Raw genomic sequence first — 23,761 nt, 5'->3', positions numbered from 1 at the left:
GGACAAGAAAGGGAAAGCTTAGGGCAGCCATCTTGAGAGTAGCAAAGACTCAAGCAGAAATCTATCATTTTCAGAGCAACTCAACAACCTGGAGGGAGAACGGGAGGGCTTGTTCAGGGGCAGTCATCTTTAGCTGTGGAATCAGAAAAATCTACTGTAGCTCCAGTTGGCAAGAGATTTAGAGTGGAGGTGACTTCCCTGGAGATCTGGGTAAGAACAGAGGAGGGTCTGTGAACCAGGCCACCAGAGGAGTTTGAGGGAGGTCTTCCTTAAGAATCAAAGGTGGCCTGCATGCCCTTTGTGTTCGAGAGATGGAAGGTCAGATATCGTGGTCAGAAACATGGAGCTTCGCAGGTGGGGATCTTGGCAGGTGGAGATGTTAATGAGGGTGAAATCCACAGCATGCCTAAACTGGTGGACAGATAATGTGGGATGATGTCAAGGTTACCAGAATAACTTTGGGCAAAAAACTGTGATTAGTGGTGACTTTGAATCTGAGAGATTGATAGGAATAAAATGAGTGGGAAGAAAGACCATGAGGCAGGTACTGCTAGGCTGGAGATAGGTACCAGGAGATTGGGGGCTAAGGAACTGAAATAGGTCATGAGTAACAGAGTAACAGAATGAGAATAGCAGTAGAAAAAGTCAACCCTGCGAGCAGAACAATGCCCCAGAAGTGATCATGGGGTAGGAGAAGTACTGGAACTCTTCCTTCATGCCTTGTGGTTACTTAGAGGGTGTGGTCTTCACCATGGAGAGAGATTATGAGGGATGCCATGTGACGGGGAAGATCCAGTTGCCCTGAATGTGAGTAGGTGAAGGAAGAGTGGAGAGGATGATTCAAAGGGTGTAGGAGAGTTTGTTCTTAAGAGGATTAAAGTTCCAAAAAGATCCATGGAAGTGTTTAGGATAATAGTTCTTAATCTTGGCCGCACAACAGAATAACCCAGGGAGTGTTGAAAGAAAAACCCCAATACCCAGACCAATTAGATCAGAGCCTTTGGGTTGGGACCCCAGAGCGAGTCTTGTTTTTTTTTTTTTTTTAAGTTTATTTATTTCGAGATAGAGAGCGAGCACTGGAGGGGCAGAGAGAGAGGGAGAGAGAGTATCCCAAGCAGGCTCCGCGCTGCCAGGATGGAGCCTGATGTGGGGCTCACAAATCATGAGATCATAACCTGAGCTTAAATCAAGAGTCGGACGCTTAGCCAACTGAACCAACAGGCACCCCCAGAGCAAGTCTTTTTTTAAAGCTCCCCAACGGATTCCTATATATGTGGGATGCAGAACTACTGACTTAGGAAGGGTGTGAGTGGGGAGCGGGTGGGCCAGCAGCAGGAGGAGGTGTTTGGAAAGGGCGATGCAGAAGAGAGTATTTATGGGCAACGATGGTTACAGAATCAGGGAGAGGGCAGAGACTGCTGGGGAACGCCAGCAGGCAGGGTGCCAAGAAGGCAGAATTCAGGTAACAAAGGGCCTTTCTGAAAATGAGCCCCAAGGTTCCAATTCAAGCGTGGGTGTTAGGCAGTGTTGCTGGACTGAACTAATTGTCTCTTCAGTATGTTGGATAGACCCTTTACCTATAACTAGGATTTTGGTATTTCTGCATTATTAAAAGGCCATGAGGTGCAAGAAAGCCTTATCCATTATTCATATTTGTTTCAGGCTAAGTGCTGGATCCCCAGCTACTGAGAATTCATAAATGTCTATTTGGAAAGCACTGACCATGATTCAAACTGCTCTTGGGTTGTTTTTACTGCTTAATCCTGTTTGTCAATCTTTCTCAGTGTTGACCATTTGCATCTCTTTCCACTAATTAAAACAATTAAAATAGTTTTACTGAATTATTACTTTTTTGGCATGGATTTGCATGTTTCTGTTGGGAAGAAAGGTCAAGAAAGGTCCTAAGTATAAGAACTATGTGTATGAATATAAAATATGTGTATCAAACATTTCAAATATGATGTAGATCTTCTATAGTATGCTTTTTACAATGGTTTTTCCGAGAATTGTTACAAGACGTGCCTTAATCAGATCCCATGGCTTCCTACAAATACAGTTTTCCCTGTGAAAGAATTTAAGCCTAGGATGATTTCCACCCTGACAGTGCGTCAGAAGTATCACATCTGCAAGGAATATAAAAGAACCACAAGTTTCACACTACAGCTGCATGTTCACATCATTTATTCAGCATCAGAAACTCCTACAAGGTCAGCCATCAAAAACATATCCTGTGTCTCATCCCCTCCATGGACCCAACCTGCAACACTCAGGTTTCATGACCCAGAACTACTTTCTGGATGGAAACTCCAGAAGGAAATACTTTGAAATTTCAACAACAACAAAAATTCTTCCCCTGTTTTTTTTTTTCCTTGACACATTTTCTCCCTCTTCTCCTTTTCCTCCCCTGGGTGCTCATCCTTCAATAGCTCCTCTGCTGGCTTCCCTTCCTCACCCCCGGCAATGGCAGGGCTCCCCTTGGTCTCTGTTTTCTAGGGTGTGGCTCCTCCAACAACCCACATTAGGGGCGAAGTCTAGACTGCAGCCCCCTGCTCAGGTGTGAAGCCTGCTCTCTCCACTCAACAGCTGTGTGACCTAGAGCAAATCGCTTAATTTTTCTGTGCCCTCAATTGAACATCTGAAAAAATGGGGTTAATGGTATCATACAGGGTTGTTGTGAAGATTAAATGAGTTAATAAACATTTACAACCATGCCCAGCACATAGGAAGTTGTCAGTAATGCGTGTTCTTTTTAACAATGTCGTTTAACGTATCTCTCTGCTCTCCCTTGATAGTCTCCCTGATCACAGGGATGACAAATATGAGTATTGTAGAGTCGGTTCCCGAGTCTCTACTTCAGGATCTGCTCTCTGTCCAGAGAGTCACACACACATTTCTAACTGTCCCTTGGGCATCTTTGTCCTGATGTCTAATTCATACCTCTAACTCAATATTCCAAAAGTAAAGTCACCAGAGCCACACCCGAAAGCTACCTGCCCCCTAGGTGTGTTACTATTACTGAGAGGCAGACTGGATCTTCTGCTCCATTCATTGCTGGTCACCAGGTCTGACAGGAGTTTCTTGAACAGGACCTTCCACACCTATTCCCCTCTCCTCACTCTTCTGCTATCAGCCCAGATCTACCACGCTTTTCTTCTTGACTCTACCTTTCTGCTGATGTCAGACTGATATTTCTTTTTCTTTTTAAGTTTTATTTATCTATTTTGAGAGAGAGAGTGAGAGAGGGACAGTGGGGGAAGGAAGGGGAGAGACAGAGAATCGCTAGTAGGCTCCACACTGTCATCACAGAGCCTGACTTGGGGCTTGATCTCATGGTTGGTGAGATCATGACCAGAGTGGAAATCAAGAGTTAGATGCTAAATGGACTGAGCCGTCCAGGTGACCCTTCGCACTAATATTTCTAACATATATTTCCGATCATGTCTTTTGTTGGTTTCAATCTCTCCACTTCCTCTCCAATAACTCAGGACACTGAATCGCAACTCCTCTCTCTGGAAGTTGAAGTCCATCTCAATAAAACTCTTACCTGTCATTTGAGGCTTACTGGAAATAATATGCTAGTATGGAATCTGTATTTACTGTCCTGTGTTTCTTCATGCTGTTCCCTTCACCTAGAAAGTTTGTATTTTTTCCCACTATGCTGGTGAAACCCTACCTTTCATTTGGGCCCAATTCAAATGTTAGCTCCTTGTCAGATCTCCTCAAAATAATATAATCCCCTCCCCCCTCCTGAACTCCCACAGAACCTGCATTCATCTATAGCATTTATCAGACTCAGACTTGTCTCCCAGTCCTTGGCAGACTTCTTTTATGCCTCCTTCCAGATCATAACTTCTTCAAAGGCACTTACGATATCCTTTAAAGCTTCAAATGGGATAAAATGAATTGCAATAATAGCACCAGGAATTAAGCTCATTTATTCTGCAAAGCAGCAGCCTGTTGTCAAATGCTAACCCTCTTTCTCACAGTCCTCATAAAAAGAATGGGAAAGCATATAAATGAAGTGGCACACAAGAGGAACATACAGTGTGAGCAATTACGCCAATTCCTTTTATAGGAAGCACACAGCTGAGATAAACATGGAAGCAGATTATTTACCATCCATGTCTCGTTGCCAAATTCTCCTACTTCTTCTAAATTTTTCATTAAAGGAAATCAAGGAAGGTAAACAAAAGTAGCCCTTGGGAGGAATCAGCACAATGGAAAACCACTCATTTGTCAGCATGGCCTCAGAGAAATGTTTATTATTTTTTTTAAACTGCATCTTTTGGGGCCGGATACTTGTGTCTGCGCACTGAGGTGCACAAACACGTACACATGGTCTCTGGGTGGGCGCTGCCACACCAAACCTTGGCTTCAGTGCGAGGGGAAAGAAGGAGGGTCATTCAGGAGCTATTTACCTTCAGGGCATCCTGGGTATCATCCAGACAGTAGACTCGAACACTGTACTCCAGAGACGAGCAGCAGAGTGGTCCAAAGATGGCCAGCTTCAGGCGCTTTGCGGCAGCTTTGGTGGTGGACTGCCCCACCAGGGCATAGGTGCTTAGGTTCTCTGTGAGGAGGTGGCAAGCCTCTGCATCCAGCTGAATGTAGCAGGGGGTAGTGAAGTTTTCCTCTCCAACCACAACCACATCCTGCAGGACAAGAAGGAAGGAGCTGTGGTTGAGCTACTGTGGGTTCTGCTGGCCGCCATGATGGTGGCCAGTATGGCAGATAGAACAGGACCTCTTCTGCTAAGGTTTGCTCATCCTTTTCTTGTTTTTTTTTTTTTTTTTTTTTTTTTGGGGGGGGGGCTTGTTTTTGTCACTCTCAGGCTTTAATGTAGCTCTTTTTCCATTCTTAATCATTCTCTCCCTTACGTCCCCTTGCCTTCATACTGCCAATATTCTTTATTTTGATGGCCCTCTAGTTAGCATTTTTGATCTGAGAATCTACCTCACTGGAATCAACATAAAATTCCAAAAGAAATCCATTAGTTATCCTCCTAATTTCAGTGTACCTGAGTTTATTACTTATGTCTGAGAATTTAATGTTTTATTTATTTATTTATTTATTGAGAATGTAATGTTTTAATCTCTAAGTTTCTTATTGTTTCCAAAAGTACTGTTTTATTTCAATGTCATTATAGTGTAATAGGTTTTCCCCCCAAAATCTAGGGGTTTGAAAAGATTTAGAGAGATTAAAGAATTACACATTACCATTCTACTGTGTTCTTCCAAACTCACCCACCAATTACTTTTCAAAAAGATACACTGCTTTTCCTCAATAACCTGGGCTACTGGACTCCACGGAAAGTACAACGTAGTAAACTCGATGCCTTTAAGACACATCTCTCTGGTTAAAGAGCCTATCCTTTTAGTTTTTGAAAATATTTAGCAAGAAGTAAAAATAAATACAAGTGATGAATATTGTTAAAACAGTTACTAACTCAACCAAGTTTTGATTTATCCGAATGACTCAGGCCACGGAAGAAATCATCTGAAAAACCAAGTGTAGGACTCATAACCTAAGGGTCACAATTCCGCATGCCTCCCAGGGCAGCCAGGTATTAGGAATAAGTGCGGAAGGTAAGGCAGAAGACAATAGGGAGTGGAGGAGATTCTGGTAAAGCAGAGCACAAGTCTGTCTAAAGAGCTCAGTTGCCACTTGTTTCAGCTCATCACAGCTATGCAGGAATGTAGGCCCAGTGAGAAAACAGCCTGGAATCTTTCAAGAGACTCTGGAAGTTCAAAGTTTTATGTGAAATTTTCCAACTTTTAATTAATTCAAATTTAAAAGAAAACTTCATATGAGTGAGATAAAATACATATGTGGGCATGATTCTGCCTCTGCACTAGACTACTTAATCTTCACAGAGGCAGGAACTGTATCTGCTTTGATTCCCACTATAGCTCAGTGGGCCTGGCTCATGGTGAGCAAATGGGTTTTTGTCCAAAAAATGAATGGCTGTGTCATCATAAATTGAGTCTCAACGATATGAAAGAAGTAGCCGCCTGGGGTGGTTGTTTATTAGTTAGATCTTACAACATCAACTGAGCTATATAGTAGGAGTTGGGTTGAATACCATTCATGAAATTATTTCTTCAACTGAACCTGTACTCCAAGATGAAACTTACACTGAACTGGCAAAGAGAGAAATTCAGCACCGTCAGGTTTATTTTAGCCCCGAAAGGACACATGGAAAGAAGTGCTTCCCCCCACCGCCCAGCAAGGTGAGGGTAAGCCTCAAATATCACCCAATGAGCATGTTACAGAAAGCCTCCAGTAAGATACAGTCAGGAATAAAGATGCTCCATGTCCCTGCCACAGGTATAAGAGTGTATTCTTTTTTTTTAAACATAATTTATTGTCAAATTGGTTTCCACACAACACCCAGTGCTCATCCCAACAAGTGCCCTCCTCCCTGCCCATCATCCACTTTCCCCTCTCCCCCACCCCCCCCCCCATCTACCCTTGGTTTGTTTTTAGTCCTTAAGAGTCTCTTATGGTTTGCCTCCCTCCGTCTCTGTAACTTTTTTCTCCCTTCCCTTCCCCCTCCCCCATGGTCTTCTGTTACGTTTCTCAAGATCCACATATGAGTGAAAACATATGGTATCTGTCTTGCTCTGCCTGGCTTATTTCACTTAGCATAATACTCTCCAGTTCCATCCACATTGCTACAAAAGGCCAGATTTTATTCTTTCTCATTGCCAAGTAGTATTCCATTGTGTATATAAACCACAATTTCTTTATCCATTCATCAGTTGATGGACATTTAGGCTCTTTCCATAATTTGGCTATTGTTGAAAGTGCTTCCATAAACATTGGGGTACATGTGCCCCTATGCATCAGCACTCTTGTATCCCTTGGGGAGATTCATAGCAGTGCTATTGCTGGGTCATAGGGTAGTTCTATTTTTAATTTTTTGAGGAGCCTACACACTGTTTTCCAGAGCGGCTGCACCAGTTTGCATTCCCACCAAGAGTGCAAGAGGGTTCCTGTTTCTCCACAACCTCACCAGTGTAAGAGTGTATTCTTAAGCATTGCCCTCTTTTACTCTTCTTGTCTCTTTATTTCAGTTTATTGTTCTTGCTACTGTTATCATTACTCAAGTCCATAAATAGACATCGTATTAGGGCATTAAACAGAGAATTGTGCACACAGTTTAGGATCACTTGAGATTAAGACGTTGGGATGTTTTTGAGATAAATCATTTCAAGCTTAAATGGAATTGAGGTTAAATCTGGTTAAGTCTGGTCATAACTCAACATAAAGTTTACCCCTAGACTTCAGTCCTGGACTTTCAGTCCTCTGGCAAGGAGTGATCCCATCATGTGGCCAAGGGAACATGTCCACAGAAAGGAAATTAGAATAATCCCTGGGATACCCTTCTAACTCAAACACTACTTTTCCCTAAAATACTGAAGGCTTGAATCTGAATCTTCGCATACATTTTTTTCTGAAAATTTTTTTCCTAAAAGAAAAATACCATAAGTCATCACAATGTATCTAATACTTATGGATTGGATATTTTGTAATGGTGACACAAAATACAGTGGTAGCTTTCAAAACTATTAGACATTTTTTGATATATTCCTGAAATATGCTTTCTCAAGAATACTCTAAAATGTGATTTTTAATATGGCTATTTTGCATTTAAACAACAGGTACTGTCTTTCCAAGGGATAATAATGAAAACATGCAAGCTTTTTTTTTTAAGGTATTAGGTATAAAGTGGTCATGGTAAATATAACAAATTCATTTGCATGTAACTTCAAGTGCTGATGGAAGGGTTCTGCTGAAAAGAACAGGATCTGTTTAAGGCACTGTCCTTAACAGGTTATGATGGCAACAGACACACATAGCCAAGATGTCACGGGTGTTCTTCATTCTAGTGGAGCTTCAGGAATGCATTGTTTTTCTGTTTCCCCAAGTTAAGTTCAGAAGAACTATATTCTGGGTATATGTCTACAGTGCCTACCATTTTCTGACCCAGTTGCAATGTTTCTTTACCTGCAAATTTAAAAAAAATATATATATGTTTCCCTTCCCAATACACTGTATGTATGTTCCAAGGGGGACTTGTGCAAGACTCTCAAGTGTACTTTCCTTAGAAGTTAGCCAGTGCTTGACCATCATTTTCACTGTGCCTACCCATCAGTAGCTAAAGCATTCAAGAACTAGTCTTCCCTTCTTCCTTCCTTCTCACACTCTCTGCCTCTTTCTGTCTTTTTGAGTATAAGCTAAAATTCCATTCATGTTCTGCTTTAAAAACAAAAACTTTCCCATAATTACTCCAGTTTATCTAAATGAATTGCTCTTGTGTTCCATCTTTATCCCAACAGAAGCTCACCTCCCACTGCCCCTGTGCTGCCTGGTTCTTGAGCTGTATCTTCCAGTCCTCAGTATTGGGATCTGCACAGTGATGCATAGTGAGGATGACGGGGCGGGTCAGCAGGGCTCCCGGAGGCCCACAGCTCACCACAGGGGTCAAGAGTGTCTGAGTGTCTTCCATGGGTGGCCTAGAAGAAGAGCAGAGATTGGCATGAGTGACATTTCCATAGCATGTGTGTACTATGTATTCATTGAGATTTTAGATCTGAAGTTGTGCAAATTGTTTCTTCTTGGGATTTTTGCGGGGGTGGGGGAGGGTGCAGGGGCAGAATTATATGGGAAGACATGTCCTTTATACCAATACTTTCATCTTCAAGACTGGAGAAATTTATGATAACAGTGAATTTGCCAGTGTCTCTTTGATCCCCTTCCCCCAGACACAGACAGACCTGCCTTTGGTAATTTTCTTTGAATTCATGTGCAGATACTTTCAGGATGGAACAGGAAGGAATAGAGTCCTTATGAGGTTACACAACCATCCTTTCTTTTTTTTTTTTTAATTAAAAAATTTATTTATTTATTTGAGAGAGAGAAGGAGCGAGAGAAAGAGAGGCAGGGCCAGAGAGAAAGGGAGAGAGAGAAGCCCAAGCAGGCTCTGTGCTGTCAGCTCAAAGTCCAATGTGGGGCTCAATACCATGAACTGTGAGATCATGACATGAGCTGAAATCAAGAGTCAGATGCTCAACTGACTGAGCCAGCCTGATGACCCCACAACCATCTTTTCTGATAATACTTGTCATTACTCTCACAGGGTTTTAAATACTTTTAATTTATTTTTAGGACCTAACTTGAAAAATACTTCAAAAAAAAAAATCACTTCAGAGTAAGGACACCCTAGAGCTAAATTTCTTCCAGATGACTTTCAGGGATAATTCAGGCTAGTAAAGCAGATTCATTCTTTCACATATGACCAGGCAGAATACAGAACTGTGTTTTATAGTTCTAGAATTTAAAATGAAATATTTCTACTTGTATACTTCATACTCAGAGAATCGGGGTGGAAAGAACCTCAAAGATCTAATTTTTTTTAATGTTTATTTATTTTTGAGAAAGAGACAGAGTGAGAGCAGCGGAGGGGCAGAGAGAGGGAGACACAGAATCTGAAGCAGGCTCCAGGCTCTGAGCTGTCAGCACAGAGCTCGACGCGGGGCTCGAGCTCACAGACTGAGATCATGACCTGAGCTGAAGTTCAACTCTTAACTGACTGAGCCACCCAGGTGCCCCAAAGATCCAAATTCTTTACTTCCACATTTTTTTTTAACTTTCTTCAGTCATTTCCCTAACAAGATTGTAATCAACAAATAAATGGATAAATTAACCCAAAGCTGATATGTGAGCAAGTAGTCCCAAAGCATGGGGCAGACTGCCCAAAGTCTTAAAACTAACAAGTGCTAGCATGGGGACTAACGCCAATGCCTTCTCAACACAATACTCAAAACTACTCTGTCAGAATAGTGTGGATAAGAGATCATGAGCTGAGTGTTTCAGAGGAGGCAGGACCCCTGGGGTCAACAAGCACCACCTTCCATACAAAGTAGGAGCCTCTCTACAATATGCTGGCTTGTGGCTGGTGCTGTAGACACATCCAAAATGGTACTCCACTACTATTGAGGGTCACCTCATATATTATCGATTCAAACCTACAAAACATTCTTAGGAGAAATACAATTTGCCTTCCTGATCCTTCTTTCCACATATCTTTGGCCTGATTTCTCTCCACTTCAGCATGAGAGCCTTTCAAATATTTAGAGATTGCTATGATGCCTCTAGAAAGTCTTCTTTATTTTAGACCAAACATTCTCAGTTTTTTAACTTTAACTAGAAAAGCATGGTTTCCAGATATCTCCCTATATTTCTACCTTCATCGTTATATAGATGTCCATTGGTGTTCCTATGTCTTCACTAAAGCATCTGGAAGTGAATATTATACTCAAGTAGGCAGCATAGCGGGGCTCCTATTTTCCTTGATTTGGAATACATAGTTATATCAATGCCTAACAAAATTGTTGCCTTAGGTTGTTTTCAATCAAATAATTATTTATAAGTGTTATTGCAGGCTTGAGTTACAGAGGAAGATGGAGATAATATAAAGCATTTCCTTTATAAAATGAGGCAATGAAGCCCCAAGGAGGTTAAGTTATTTGTTAAAGCTAACTACTCTGTGTATTCATAACATGAAAGGCTCTTAGGCTAAGTCTCTACAGTTTTGTGGTTGCAGCAATGGCTTTTGAACATATGTACAGAAATTTACATTTGGTTATTTAATTTCACCTTAACAGTTTCAGAGAAAATTTCAGGGTATGTATTTCTTAACACTGTCTTTTCTCCAAGTATAGGCGATCTCTTCTAGTCTTTCATCCTCTGCAGAGCTGATTTGCCTGCCACTTATCTTCTCGTTCCAATCACTGTTGACATTGTAGTACAAGAATAGGGCAAAGATAAAGACCTTTTTAAACATACTACTTGAAACCTCTTTCTAGTCTGACATCAATAATTTGAATTTTCTGGTTTAGCCAAATATAAACCAATTAAAATATACATTGTCCAGTTCACATCTTTCCATTCATTCACGTGGATATTATAAGGGACATATCAAATTCCTGTATAATTGTGATGGCCACTTGAGAAGGATTTTCCTTTAGGATTTTTTTCCTCATCTATGGTTAATCTATGAATATACTACACAATCTAGAAGTTAGCTTAAATCTATGGCCTACCCTAATTTAACACTCAATGAATGACAACAGCTGTTTGATATTTTTATATGTAAATATATATACATCTTTAATTTATAATATACATATTTTATATACTGTTGGAAGACAGTTCTCCATGGATCTTTCATGTTCCTGCATGTCTCTTCAAGGCAATTGCATAGCAATCACCTTGGAAGGCAACGATAGTGCTGGTCTCTGGAGTACAAGGCAACCACAACCACTTCCCATTATAAAAAAAACCCATGTTCTCCAAGCTCAGAGGTCCTTCCTGGAAGGCACCCACTGAGTGTGTGCAGATCATCTGACCCTCTCTGCATCTCCCTTCTGGCACTGGGGTTTTGTGAACTGGCACCAAAACGACAAAACTCTGGACAGTGTTATTGCTGTAACTAACTGTCCTTTGTCTCTGGCCCAGAAGTACTGTGTCATCTATCAACATCCACCAGACTGTGGCAGCCAAGGTAACGTCAAATCTTAGAGTCCTTAGCTCCTGACAAGTATTATCCTCAGTTCTAAGAACTCAATTATAGTTTGACATATTTTCTCCTTAATAAAACTGGGCTATCCCTCCCTCCTCTCATTCTAAAATGTCATTAGGATCTCATCAACTTAAGGATTTTCTTTCTTCCTACTTAGAAAGTAAAACCAACTTTTATCTCCTTTGTCTTTTAACATCATCTCCATCCTCACTGAATAACAGCACCTTTTTATTGAATCTAAAGTTATCCAAGTACTTGGAAATGTACTTTTGGGAATAATAAGGTTATTGGCAGCTTGAGAAGTCTTTATCATCCGCTTCATCCCTTAGTTTTCATTTCCTCTTAACCCAGTTTTTCTTCCTTCATTCCAGTCTGAAATTCATTTTCTTAGTACATGAGTGACGTTTTGGTTTCATTGTGGCATAGCTGATATTATACTATCGGTCCTAAGCGATAACCTTACGCTTGCTAATTCTACTTTTCCTACCATGGCAACAAAATAACACAACCAAAACAAAAAACGGTGACTACATTTTCGTAAGCACAACTCTTACCTTTTGGTCACAAGTATACCTTGAGAAGTGGGCATTAAACTTTTAAGGAAGGAGACTTAAGTGGAATCCATTTCAAGTGGTCCTTGCTATATAGTTGGAGATTGGAAACATCTGCCCCTCAGTCTGCTGTTAGCAGCCGGTGCTTGAGGCAGAAAGAGGAGGGGTTCTTCTCATCACTGAGTTGGAACAGAAGGGAGAAGCCTCCCTGCTGGGTTGGGGAGCTGTCAGACCTGTACTCTCCAAGCACACCCCTGGCATGCAATATTGATGGGCACCATTCTTGAGGGAGGGATAGCAAGGGAAGGAAGGGGCAGTAGGTGTCAAAAGAATTTATTAACCCAGTGAGGTGCAAGAATGTAATGAATAGGGAAGTGGTGAAGCGGAATCCATAACAGGGAATGGAAAACAAAGAAGAAATAATGATAAGAATCTTTTCGTTTTCAAGATGAAAGAAGTGGTGTTGAAATTGGAAACATTTCCAAGCCTATATGGAAGGAGTGATTGAGGGAAGATTAAGATTTAACTCTGTGGAGTGATTGAGGGAAGATTAAGATTTAACTCTGTGAAACCAAAGGTCAGAGTGTTTAAATCCACATTAAGCACAAATATTACAATACATAAAACAAAGCTAGTAGAAATTAAATATAAATACGCCTGATCCATGTTTTTTTGCAACGGGCTTCACTCCTATATGTCTCATGAGTTATCTGAGATATTTAGTAAACATTCTATAAATATTAACGGCAGATGACATGGAAATGAGCACAAAGCAAAAATTAGCTGCAGAAGCAGCAATTAAGTAGAAATTTAGTAATGAACAATAATTAAAGTTTCAAAGGCTTTTCAAAGTCCAGTGACGATACTATCATAGGAAATGCTGGATGGGTTCTGAAGCCTCTAGGACAAAGCCCTCAGAGAAGTGTTTTAGTTTCCTGTCAGATTTTCTCATCCTTTGCTTGCTGTTATCCGTGAGAACTTCTCCTACACAGAAGTGCACAATTTAGAAAACTTTCATAAAAGCAATTGCATTTGCTGCTCATGGCACACCTGCAAGGGAATCAGGATAAGTTTGTGTATTACTTCTTTTTCCACAAGAGAAAAATTGAAATCTGGAGACATTCACACACTTGCCTACGGCCTCAAAACTAGTAACAGGCAAAGCTAGATTTCAAACACAAGTAATTTGGTTTCTTTCACACAGTGGTATATTTTGGGTTACTATCAGGGTTCAGGGCCTTGAGACTTTTTTTGGTCTATTTGCAAGAGCAAGCCTAAAATTACTTCTTGAAGAGAATCTGTCTCCATCCACCTCTGTGTGGAGACAAGATGCTTTCTAGTAACATACATGTCTTTTGTCAGGTCCCTCAGGATGACAATCCCACTGCCACCCTCCCCCCCCCCCCCCGAGGCTCAGCTGCCTTTTGAAGCACACGGTTTCACATATAACTGGCAACTTGAAATATTTGCACTCTAGGTATCTGACAGGGAATATCTAACTCACTTGCAATCAAAAGCTCAATTGAGCAAAAAAAAATATTTATGGAAGCCACTCTGAAGGGCGTGCCACCATTTCCCCAGACAAGCCAGAATCTATCCCTGGATTAAGCCACAACAGCTAAGTATCGTGCTCTGACTGAATTGATGAGTCCTTGAGGAATTATTTTACTGAATTTATACTTGGGCCTTATACCATCTACTTACATTGAGGGACACTACCAGGAGTCCTATGAAAACTCATTGCTATTTCAATTTAAGGATGTTGTTAATTGTATTAACAAAAAATGTCTTCTTTATGTGGAATGAAGGAAGAAATAATTGAGCTTCTCTTGGGCATATTTTTTCCTCATGGACACATGGATTTTATCACTTACCACATTCCCCTCTTGAAAGGTTTGGAATAGTAAATTCATGACCTATTACCAGGAAATATGCTGGGAATTGCACCAAATGTTTTATACTTTAACTGCTTACCTGACTTTGTTATCTTTTCAAATCTTAATTTTTCTCATTTTCTCAATCTACTTATTTACAAGTTTTTTTTCCCTCCCACTGAAAAGACTGTGTTTTCATAAATCACCTGAAATCATTTCTTTATAAGTAAGATTGCAGTATATGAACACCGTGGAGAGCAGTGAGGAAATAAGATTTACATATGCCTGCACTCCACTCTCTTCCCCCTATACCTGTAGCCTTTTATACGGCTGTATGCTCAAATAAGGACTTGAAGACTCAAAAGAGGAATGTCATTGAGTTTCACTGAGAAATAATAATGTCAAATACTGTTTTACCAACTTCCAAAAACATGTTAAAATAAATCAAAACTTTCTGCTGTATGGTTACTTACATAAGAGAATTTTGGCCCGCTATCCTAACATACTACTTTATTATTTATATTCAGTACCTATATATGATAGATAGTTTACATTGCCTCACCACTAACTCACACCTTGAACTCTTCTTACGCCAACGTCCTGCAGTTGACAAATCCAATGATTTCCTCTTCTTTTTTTTTTTTAATTTTTTGTTTGTTTATTTATTTATTTATGAGAAAGAGAGAGAGCAAGCTGGGGAGGGGCAGGGAGAGAGAGCGAGAGAGAAATCCCAAGGAGGCTCCACACTTTCAGGGCAGAACCTGATGTGGGGCTTGAACCTACGAACTGAACTGTGAGATCATGACCTGAGCTGAAACCAAGAGTCAGACGCTTAACTGACTGAACCACCCAGGTGCCCCAATGATTTCTTTTCTTCTTCTTTTTCTGTACATTTTAATTTTACGTATACCTATGTCAACCATTTCTTTCATCTTGAACATCTCTTCACATTTGATTGTTCTATACTTCCAGTCATTCATTCTTTCATTGAAAAATATTCATTGCATCGTCACTCAGTAGAAGCACCACACCAGATGTAAACTCTGTGTTGATCTGCCTTTTCCTTCCACGTTCTATTTCATTTTGCTCATCACATCCAAACTTTAATAGGAATATTTCCTGAAGCTCTTTCCCCTGGTCTCTACTTTCTGCCTCTGCATTTTTAACCCTCAGAGGATCCACCCACTGGTGACTCCCCATCCGCATCTCCGGCGTGAATCCCATATCCCTACCCGCGCACACTGCCCACATTTAGCTCAGAATTTGTCCTTCCTCCTTGAACCACTTGCGCTCACAATTTTCCCAGTGCCCAAGGCTTGGTTCCTACACCTATCCTTTGTGTTTCATTACTCTTTTGTGACACTTCTAACCGGTGGTGAAATCTTCTTTCTGAAATATATTTCACTTTCCATCCTCCAGACTCAGGCCTGGTTCTTCCCTTCCCCCTTCCCCCTTCACACCTAGCTTATTGCCATAGCCCAACCAGGCAGCCGGCCTTCAGGGAGTCTTCCTGTTCCCTCCACCAACTAACTCATCCAGCCTACCTCACCAGATCAATCTTTAAAATGCACTGTTATTCTCTTATTGCTTGGCTGCTCAGAGACCTTCCATGGCTCCCCACGGTTTCCCAAAAAAGTTCTTTTTACCTTCATATGTGGAATGTCTAAGTTGACTTTCTGGCCTTTTGAGAGTATTGCTAAGCAAGGGCAGAATACAGAGAAAAGGGCAATTAACATTGATATTTTTAATTCCAATTATTTTTCAATAAGAAATGACAAAGAGCAAAATTTCAGTCTGAGTCAGACTCATTTTTTTTTTTTAACTACTACTGGAAACAAGGCAAAAAGGTCCACGTTAGTGCCATTAATCATGGAAATTGTATCCACAGGGGAAACAGACGCTTTGTGGCGTCTTCCGAGATGTGTAAAGCAGGAGAGGTAGAAATCATGAGCACGCCCTTACAGCTTTGCTCCCTTGTCAGAGACAGCATGTCCCATCGCTGCAGCTCATTTGGGCTGCTCATCTGCCATTCAGGGTTTTCTCTTAGAGCACATTCAGTAATGATAAGGCCCCCTTGTCATATCCACTCTGCCACACGTAATTAAGTTCACGCCTCCCTTTAGACAGTTCACATCAGCAGATGACCAGCTGGAAAACATCCAGCTGGAAAAATCCCCAGTTTGGGATGCAATAAAGGGAAATCAGGGAGAAAGAAAATGGAGAAAAATGATCAAACTTGTCCTATAAATGACTTGAAGGAACATTCATAGCTTCTGATGCCCTCCCAATGTCTTCCCTGTTAGAAGTTCTGTCTCCGATCGCGTGAGGATAGAAAGGGTCTTCAGGGAGCAGGAGAAAGAAACTGTGTGCGAGACTGTACCACAGTAAGAAGCAGAGGCTTGGTGCAGTGTCTTGGTCTATATGTAAAAGAGGGACGGCATGGGACAGAGCAGAAAAGCTTCGCGGTGAGATCACCTGCCTGAGAATTCGGCCGTCCCTCAGCTTTTGACTGGGAAAAAATTGGCTCTGTGACTTGATTTCCCCGAGCCCTAGTTTTTCGATCTTTAAATTGGAACTCATCACAGGGTTGCAGTGCGGAAATAAATGAAAGTTAAAGTATGGTGAATAAATGGTACCATGTATTCTATTATTAATATATCCTAAACGACGGAAAATAAGTGACGAGAAGAACTGCTCATTATTTGACACAGTCGTCTTCTTGTGTTTGTTCCTTGTTTCATGGTCTCTCGTGCATGTTTTCTTTTGAGATCTTGAGGTTTCTCTAGCTTCATTTATATAAACAGAACTTCTCTGATGCACACCAAGTTGAACAGAGTAATTCTCTCTGCACCTGACTTCAGGCAGTATGGGTGGCAAGAAGTGATTTATAGTTTTTCCTTTTCTTTTGAGTCGAAGGAAAAGGAAAACTCAAAGCAGAAGTGTCTAGCTTTATCAATTTTTTGTTTTCTCTTTCTTTCATCTCATATGCACAATTATTCTTGCCAGGGTGCTGGCCACACCATGGGAAGGAAAACCACACCAGTCACACAATGCACACATCTTTCAGCCTCAGCGCGTCCCTGTAGCACCCCTTAAGGCCTGATTTGCAGCTGAAGATAGTGGTGATTACATGGACAATAAGAGACCCAGACACCTCACTGCTTCGGAGGATAAAGCACAAGCCATCCCTCATTTCTGTTTAAACAAAATGTCCATGTTGGCAAAGGCCTTGAGTGATGGATGTACTTAGTGCAAACCTTGACTTAGGACAAGAGAAAGAAGAAAAAAGTACATAAAGGGATCTTAGAGTTTGCTGATCTTTATTTCTCCTGTTGCAACAGAAGGGCACTCTCAGGGTCTGTGAATGTTACTTTGCATGGAGAATGAAAAAAAATGAATATTTGATGTGAGTAAATACAAGCCTTTTAGTAATTTTCTGTTGCTCAAATTTAAGGCATGAATAATGCTCAAGGAACTTTATCATTTTCTTAGGTTAGTGCTTGTGTAGGTGAAAGGACACCACCCAAGGAAAAAAAATGTTCGGGGTCCTCCGGATTATAAATGCCAGTATCTCTACCTGACAGCATGATAAAAGAGCTTTTCGGCTTTTGAAGAACAAGACTAAAAATGGGTGTTTTTCTGAGGATGAGAGAGGGAAGACAAAAGGTATAATGTGTTATAATGATAACCTAGTTCGACATTTATCACTCATGCTTTGTATCTGGAGCTCAGGGCTGGAGAGCCGATGCCTTTCCCCTTGGGAAAAACAATGATAATCACATGTAAGGATCTTCATTTCAACAAAGTCTTATTTTAAGATCTCAGTGTACTTCAGAAGCATTAATCAGTCAGACCTTAAAGCACTATTTAATACATACGTTTTATGTGGGAACTAACCAAGAGAGACCACTCTTAGATTTGTTAGAGGCCCAGACTGAAAATTGAATTTAGGACATTTAAAGTCTTCTTGTTATTTTTTACTTAAAGTAACTTCATCTTTATGACTATGATACATTCAAAACAAAGCCTTTTGACTCAATCTAATTTCTATCAATCCTAGATGCATTTAGAAAGGCTCAATATGGAGTTTATAAGGCTAAACCTAAAAAGGAGGCTGATAAGGCTTAAGTTAAGGAGAGTTACAAAAAGAAGAACCCGCAGGTTAGAATAAAATGCTAGACTGACGTGGGGGTGACAGGCCAGAGGTTAAGGGACTTTCTAATCTTTGTGACCTTTAACCTTGTAATGGGGATGGGGTGGATTCCTGAGCCAGGCCACATGAAGCTGATTCTCTGTGTCTATCCACACATCTCTCCAGACAATCTAAGGATCACATTTCTGGCCATTTTTCCAGCTATAATGGCCACATGTCCACTTGAGAAAAGATCTCTGGCCTTCGGCCCATACTCAAGATCTGCACAAGTGTCTGAAGCTTCAAAGATAAAAAGAAGCCGACGTTTTATAGGTCTAGGGAAAAAAGGGTATGCTAGAAGCAGGGCACTCGAGACATGTTGGGTTTATTCTTTCTATTGCACAATTCTCCTCCAGGTCAGACATTGATAAAGTCAAGCGCACCAGAAAAAGCATATTTACCTCATATTTTCTTTCCTGTGTACAGTCACATACATTTCGTAGACTCTCCCTTGGGGAATGGCCCCAGCGGGAATCAGCAAGCTTACTCCTGAATAGCAAAAGAGAAAAGCAGTCACATAAGACCTATGAATCAAAAGGAAACTTCACAGAATGCCTTTGAAGCAAGTGAAAGGGAATGAGGAGATTTTGTGGCCATGCAGCTACAAGCCTGCTTTTTCTCTAAAGACATGTAAATATTCATAGCTGCCCTGCTTTCCGTCCTTATTGGTCTTATTTGTTACCACAGCTCCCTCTGAACTGTTCTGGAATTACTCAAAGGAATGATGTAATTTTTTAAACTCTTGTTTTATTTAAGGAATAGACAGATGGTTCCACTGTTGTTTTCCTTGTAAAATGAGGGGAAAACCAACAACCGCTCTTAAAATTTCAAACAGCTGTAATGATGCATCATTTCTAATTTAAGAAAAAAAAATCCCCACGAAATTCAAAGTCAGGGAAATGCTAACCTCAATAATATCAAAAAACACTTATTTCGGAAATATCTGGCCAGCATCAGTGTTTTTCCGTAACAGAATAATAATTGGTGGAGAACTTCTTTCATCACACATAACTCTAGAAAACGAACAGACAACAAACTATGACTAGTTTTTAGTCAATGCAGGTCAGGAGGGTGTTTACTCAGTTGCTAATGGACACCATTTTGTAGGACTAGGGGATCACGCTTTGTTCTAAATTCACTGGGCCTATCGCACTTCTTTCCCATTTGAGCTTGTATCAGAATCACTTGCAGTGCTTGCTAAAACACAGATTACTGGATCCTGGCGTTTTTGACTTATCGGGCCTACCAAAGTTGTACTTCTAGAAAGCTGTAGGGTGATGCCAATGACATGATGCCTGTGGACACACTGTAAGCTGCCCGTGGACACACAGAGGTGCCCGTGGACACACTGTAAGAACCACCGGCCGGCATCACTGCGGGATCATCACAAAGAATAATTCTGGGTGGGCAACAACCTGTAGACACCCGTCTTTGTGATTTTATTCCAATAAATGCAGTTTACTTTCAGCTCACTAAAAACTGACAGAGCATCGCTGTGAGTATGGTGTTTGGCAGTACTGTGAATGACACGAAGTAAAAGACAGTGTTCCTGTCTTTGAGTAATTTATACTTGAATTAGCAAGGGAATGGAATATGCCGAATGAGCACAGGGCAGTAAGGAAACTTGCCCGACCATGTTGGAAAGTCTCAAGAATGAAGAATGGAGACTTAAGGAGGAATCGTTACTCAGAGGCGTTTGTGTAACCGGTTGGAAATGTTGAGTCACGGCCTTCCGGAGAAGGAAAGTCACATAAAAGCTCAGTGCTGTGGGAAGCGCAATGTCACAATAGGGGACAGGATGGTTTGCTGAAGCACACAGTGGAAGCAGGAGGGCCACATGTGAGGCTACCAGCCCTTGGTAGTTTTTTATTTTTCCTAATGGGAGCAATAAAATGTACCTTTATGTTACAGGGATGAAATAAAGCTATGAATGTAAAGTGATAAGAATAATGCCTGATGCATGTTAGGTAGCTTGTTATAAAGTAATGTATGTAAATCACCAATGCTTAGGACATAGAAAGTATTTAATACATGCAACCTCCTTCCTTTCCACTTAAGAAGCCTTTATAATAATTCATATATGAAAAAGTCACAGGTGTGAAAGTGGGAAGGAAAGGTAGAATCCAACAAATATCATGAAAAAAAAAAACTGCCTTGAGAATATATAATGTTTAAACAATAAAAATCAATAGAGCATATTTTGATCTATCCATCTGATAGACTTTTAGAAATATATTTTAAATCATGATTTTAAAGAGTATACAATAGCATGAGAATTAAAGAGAAAAAGGCAAAAAATATATATATAATGTATAATCTCAGCTATGTAAAATGCATAGATAAAAGGAAAAATGAGATTCCCTTAAGTATTTTAATTTATTAAAATATACTTTTAAATGTATGGTGTGACAAACTGGCAAGGCATTGAAATAAGGGACTGAATAAGAGAAAGAATCAAAGACAAGTTCATATTCAGATCTGCAGACCAATCGGTTCTGTATATTATTTGGCTGTATGGCTATTTTTACACTATATTATTTTCTTATGCCACATGAGGACTTCAGGTCAATCAAATTGTTTCTTATTGCTGTATTGTCAAAAGAGCTAAGGTAGAGTCACAGAGGAATCCCTTAACCCTCTTATGGCCAATAGATAAAAACCCATCGTTAATACCGATAAATGAATAACAAACATTAATCAAACATTATCAGTCACTAACTTAAATTTACCATTGAAGTCCTTTATGGCACTTATACTGTAGAAGCAGGTAACTAAATAATAAGCTGAAAACTCAATTATACTACAGATATACACTACACATAATGAGGCTGTGATTCCAGAGAGATTGATCAGAAGAGGGAGCGAGTACCTTACAAATACCTTGAGGTGGAAGATCGTATAATAAAGAGTTAAGTTAATAAATGAAGATTTGATGTCTACTATGATGTTCTCTGATCTCAAAATTAGTATTCTGAAGTATTGCTTCCTACAGTAAATTGGAAGTGAACCAACTAATATGTTTTCTAATTAATTTGTCCTTTTAAAGTGTGATGACAACGGCGAGCACTTCTGGCTTGCCGTTGCCTTCTGAAGCTCTATTAAAAAGAAGGTCAATGACAGTTCCAAATTAAATCTTGGCAGAAAGTTGTGAGTATAATATTTCTAGAGGAAGTGTTTTCCGAGTTGGCTGGAGGAAGATGAATGGTTTGGCTGACTTTGTCTGAAGTAATGTTGATCTACATCGAAAGTAGATTTGGGTTAGATTAGGCTCCAACTAACTTTTCAGGCCTAATGAAAACAAACAGATAAAAAAAAAGATTTGGGTACAAACATACGTTCTCAAGATCTACGTGATTTCAACCTCTAGGAATTACCTGAATTGGGAACAATCAGGTGACCCCCGAGAGAGTTGAAGGTGCCAAATGCAGTACAGGATGGATCCGTCTGCCTTGCTAGACTCTGATTCTTCACGTTGAGCGCCTCGTTCTCCAACAAAGATTGGGTCATCTGAGGAGACAGCTTTGATGCAAACTCAGACAGGTCATCTTGAGGGGTGACAGCACCGGAAGTGTTGTACACTTTGATTTTCAGGTTGGGCAGTGGATCCAGAATTGGAGAGTTGGTCATTGGGATTTTGTCTGAGACATCATGCAAGGCATAGACAGGTCCTCTGTACATGGCGGCAGCTGATGTGAGGTCTGGGGGTACCACCAGGAGATCTGAGTCAGAAAGAGAAAGGAAGTCCATTTGCATTCTCCATTCAGGTAACTTCTACTAGTCAAGCTCACCTTGGTACTTTCTGAGCCAAACACAAATGAACAAATGAATATTCGAGATGTTTAGACTCTAAGGTTCTGTTGAAAACAGGGCAATGAGATAACTACAATCCATTTTATTGTTGGCTACAAATTAGGAGACGAGTTCATTCTGTATTTTGCCTTGAAGTCTACTCATTGTTCCTAAGGTATTTAGCTATTTCAACAGATTGAATTCGAAGATAGTGATCTGCATTCAATGACTTAGGTAATAGTTTTCCTTGTCTATACTGGATTTGAGGTCATCTGTAGACCACTATATTCATAGCTATGCAAGCTGTATTGTCAAAAGGCAAAAAAAAAAAAAAAAGGACGGGGATGTAGGAAATCAGTCAACCAATCTGTGTATTCTTTTAAAGCAAAAGTTTAAAAGTATGACATAGAAACCTGTTAAGACAAAAAAAAATGATTTGTGCATCTTGTCACCTCTAGTTTGTTATATGAATGAAGTCAACAGAGTAATGACCCTGATTTTGTCTGAAGTAATGTTGACCCAAATCAACAATGACCCAAATGTCTTCATGGAGCTAGTGCTCTGGCTAAACTACATGACTTGAAAGTCCCCGATTTTGGCACCACACAGGGATGCTGGTCACATGCATACATCACAGGTGTGGAGTGCAACGTTAACTGACCTTGTCTCGCTGCCTTGATGTTCACAGGCTGAAAGCCTCCATTGAGCGCCGAAGAGTCAATAATATCAGACTCAAAGTCACGATGATTCTTGCGATACACAAATAGGGCCACAACTACAGAAATGGCCAGGCAAACTATCACAGCTATCACAATGCCAACATACAGAGCGACATCATCTGAATCGGGAGCAGCTGGAGAGGACAAGGAAACATTGGACCAACTGCTTAGAGAAATTTCCCACAGATCACATACATATTGTCGGTAATTTTTTTCCGACATTTATTGCCTTTTTTATAGGTTAATTTCAAATCTATTTCAAAAGCTATATAAAACGACTGTGGCCTTTCAGTGGAAAATTATCTCTGATTTCTTTTCCTTTCTCACTCTGCATCTACCCACCCACTAATCTATCTTAAATTGGGCAGCATAACAGACCATTTATTAGAAGGCATAAAAAGAAACTGGAACTAAAACCATCCCAACCCATAGGGGAAAAAAAGTTCACTACTAATTTCAGGTGGAAAAGTTTGGAAGGCTGCTTTGAATTCACTGATAGTTCTCTAAAAAAATAAACATCAATATCCTGTTAGAAATATCTGGCATGTTCTGAATCTGTATATTTATTGAATCAGAATATGTTTTTAAGTATTATTCAAGTCAAAAGGTTACTTCCCACAAATAACATTCTTCTCACTTTCCCCTAAATCAGTGAACAGATGGGTGAGAACGGTATATGTAACTAAGCAAAACAAATACTAGGAGCAAACACATTGGATTTTAAAGATGTGCTTTCAGAAGATTTGGAGAGCAGAGGTCATTGTTGATAACACTAGACTTTTGATACAGATTCAGTATTACCTCTGAGAACTATGAGGGTCTCATGGTCTCTGGTCAGCGATTTACACTTAGCCACTTGTTACCAAATCAAAATGTCTGTATGGTGCAGAGTAAGATAAAGGCCTGGTTCAGTGATCATAAAGGTCAGACTACCCTAGAAGGCAATTGAGCATTTGACCAACACAGTGTGCAATCGGTCGGGAGATCTGTTTCTGGGTAAAGCAAGAGGACAATTCCTGTAAATGTTCATCTTGCCTTGGGGGCATAGA

General features: G+C 40.3%; 1 protein-coding gene across 2 annotated transcripts in view; it reads right to left on the bottom strand.

Annotated features, from left to right (window-relative positions):
* Positions 1 to 23,761, bottom strand: part of UNC5C (unc-5 netrin receptor C) — a 356,763-nt gene that overhangs the window by 26,462 nt on the left and 306,540 nt on the right. For both annotated transcript variants that reach the window (XM_027061127.2, XM_027061134.2), the window contains 5 exons: positions 22,655 to 22,846; positions 21,579 to 21,923; positions 18,606 to 18,693; positions 8,351 to 8,519; positions 4,419 to 4,652 (listed from right to left, as the gene is read on the bottom strand). In XM_027061127.2, coding sequence (XP_026916928.1) covers positions 4,419 to 4,652; positions 8,351 to 8,519; positions 18,606 to 18,693; positions 21,579 to 21,923; positions 22,655 to 22,846 — 1,028 coding nt within the window. The remainder of the gene's footprint in view (positions 1 to 4,418; positions 4,653 to 8,350; positions 8,520 to 18,605; positions 18,694 to 21,578; positions 21,924 to 22,654; positions 22,847 to 23,761) is intronic.

The sequence above is a fragment of the Acinonyx jubatus genome, chromosome B1 (assembly GCF_027475565.1).
Source record: "Acinonyx jubatus isolate Ajub_Pintada_27869175 chromosome B1, VMU_Ajub_asm_v1.0, whole genome shotgun sequence".
Taxonomy (NCBI): Eukaryota; Metazoa; Chordata; class Mammalia; order Carnivora; family Felidae; genus Acinonyx; species Acinonyx jubatus.
The sequence above is the reverse complement of the archived record's forward strand: the minus strand, read 5'-3'. Positions and strand labels throughout refer to the sequence as shown.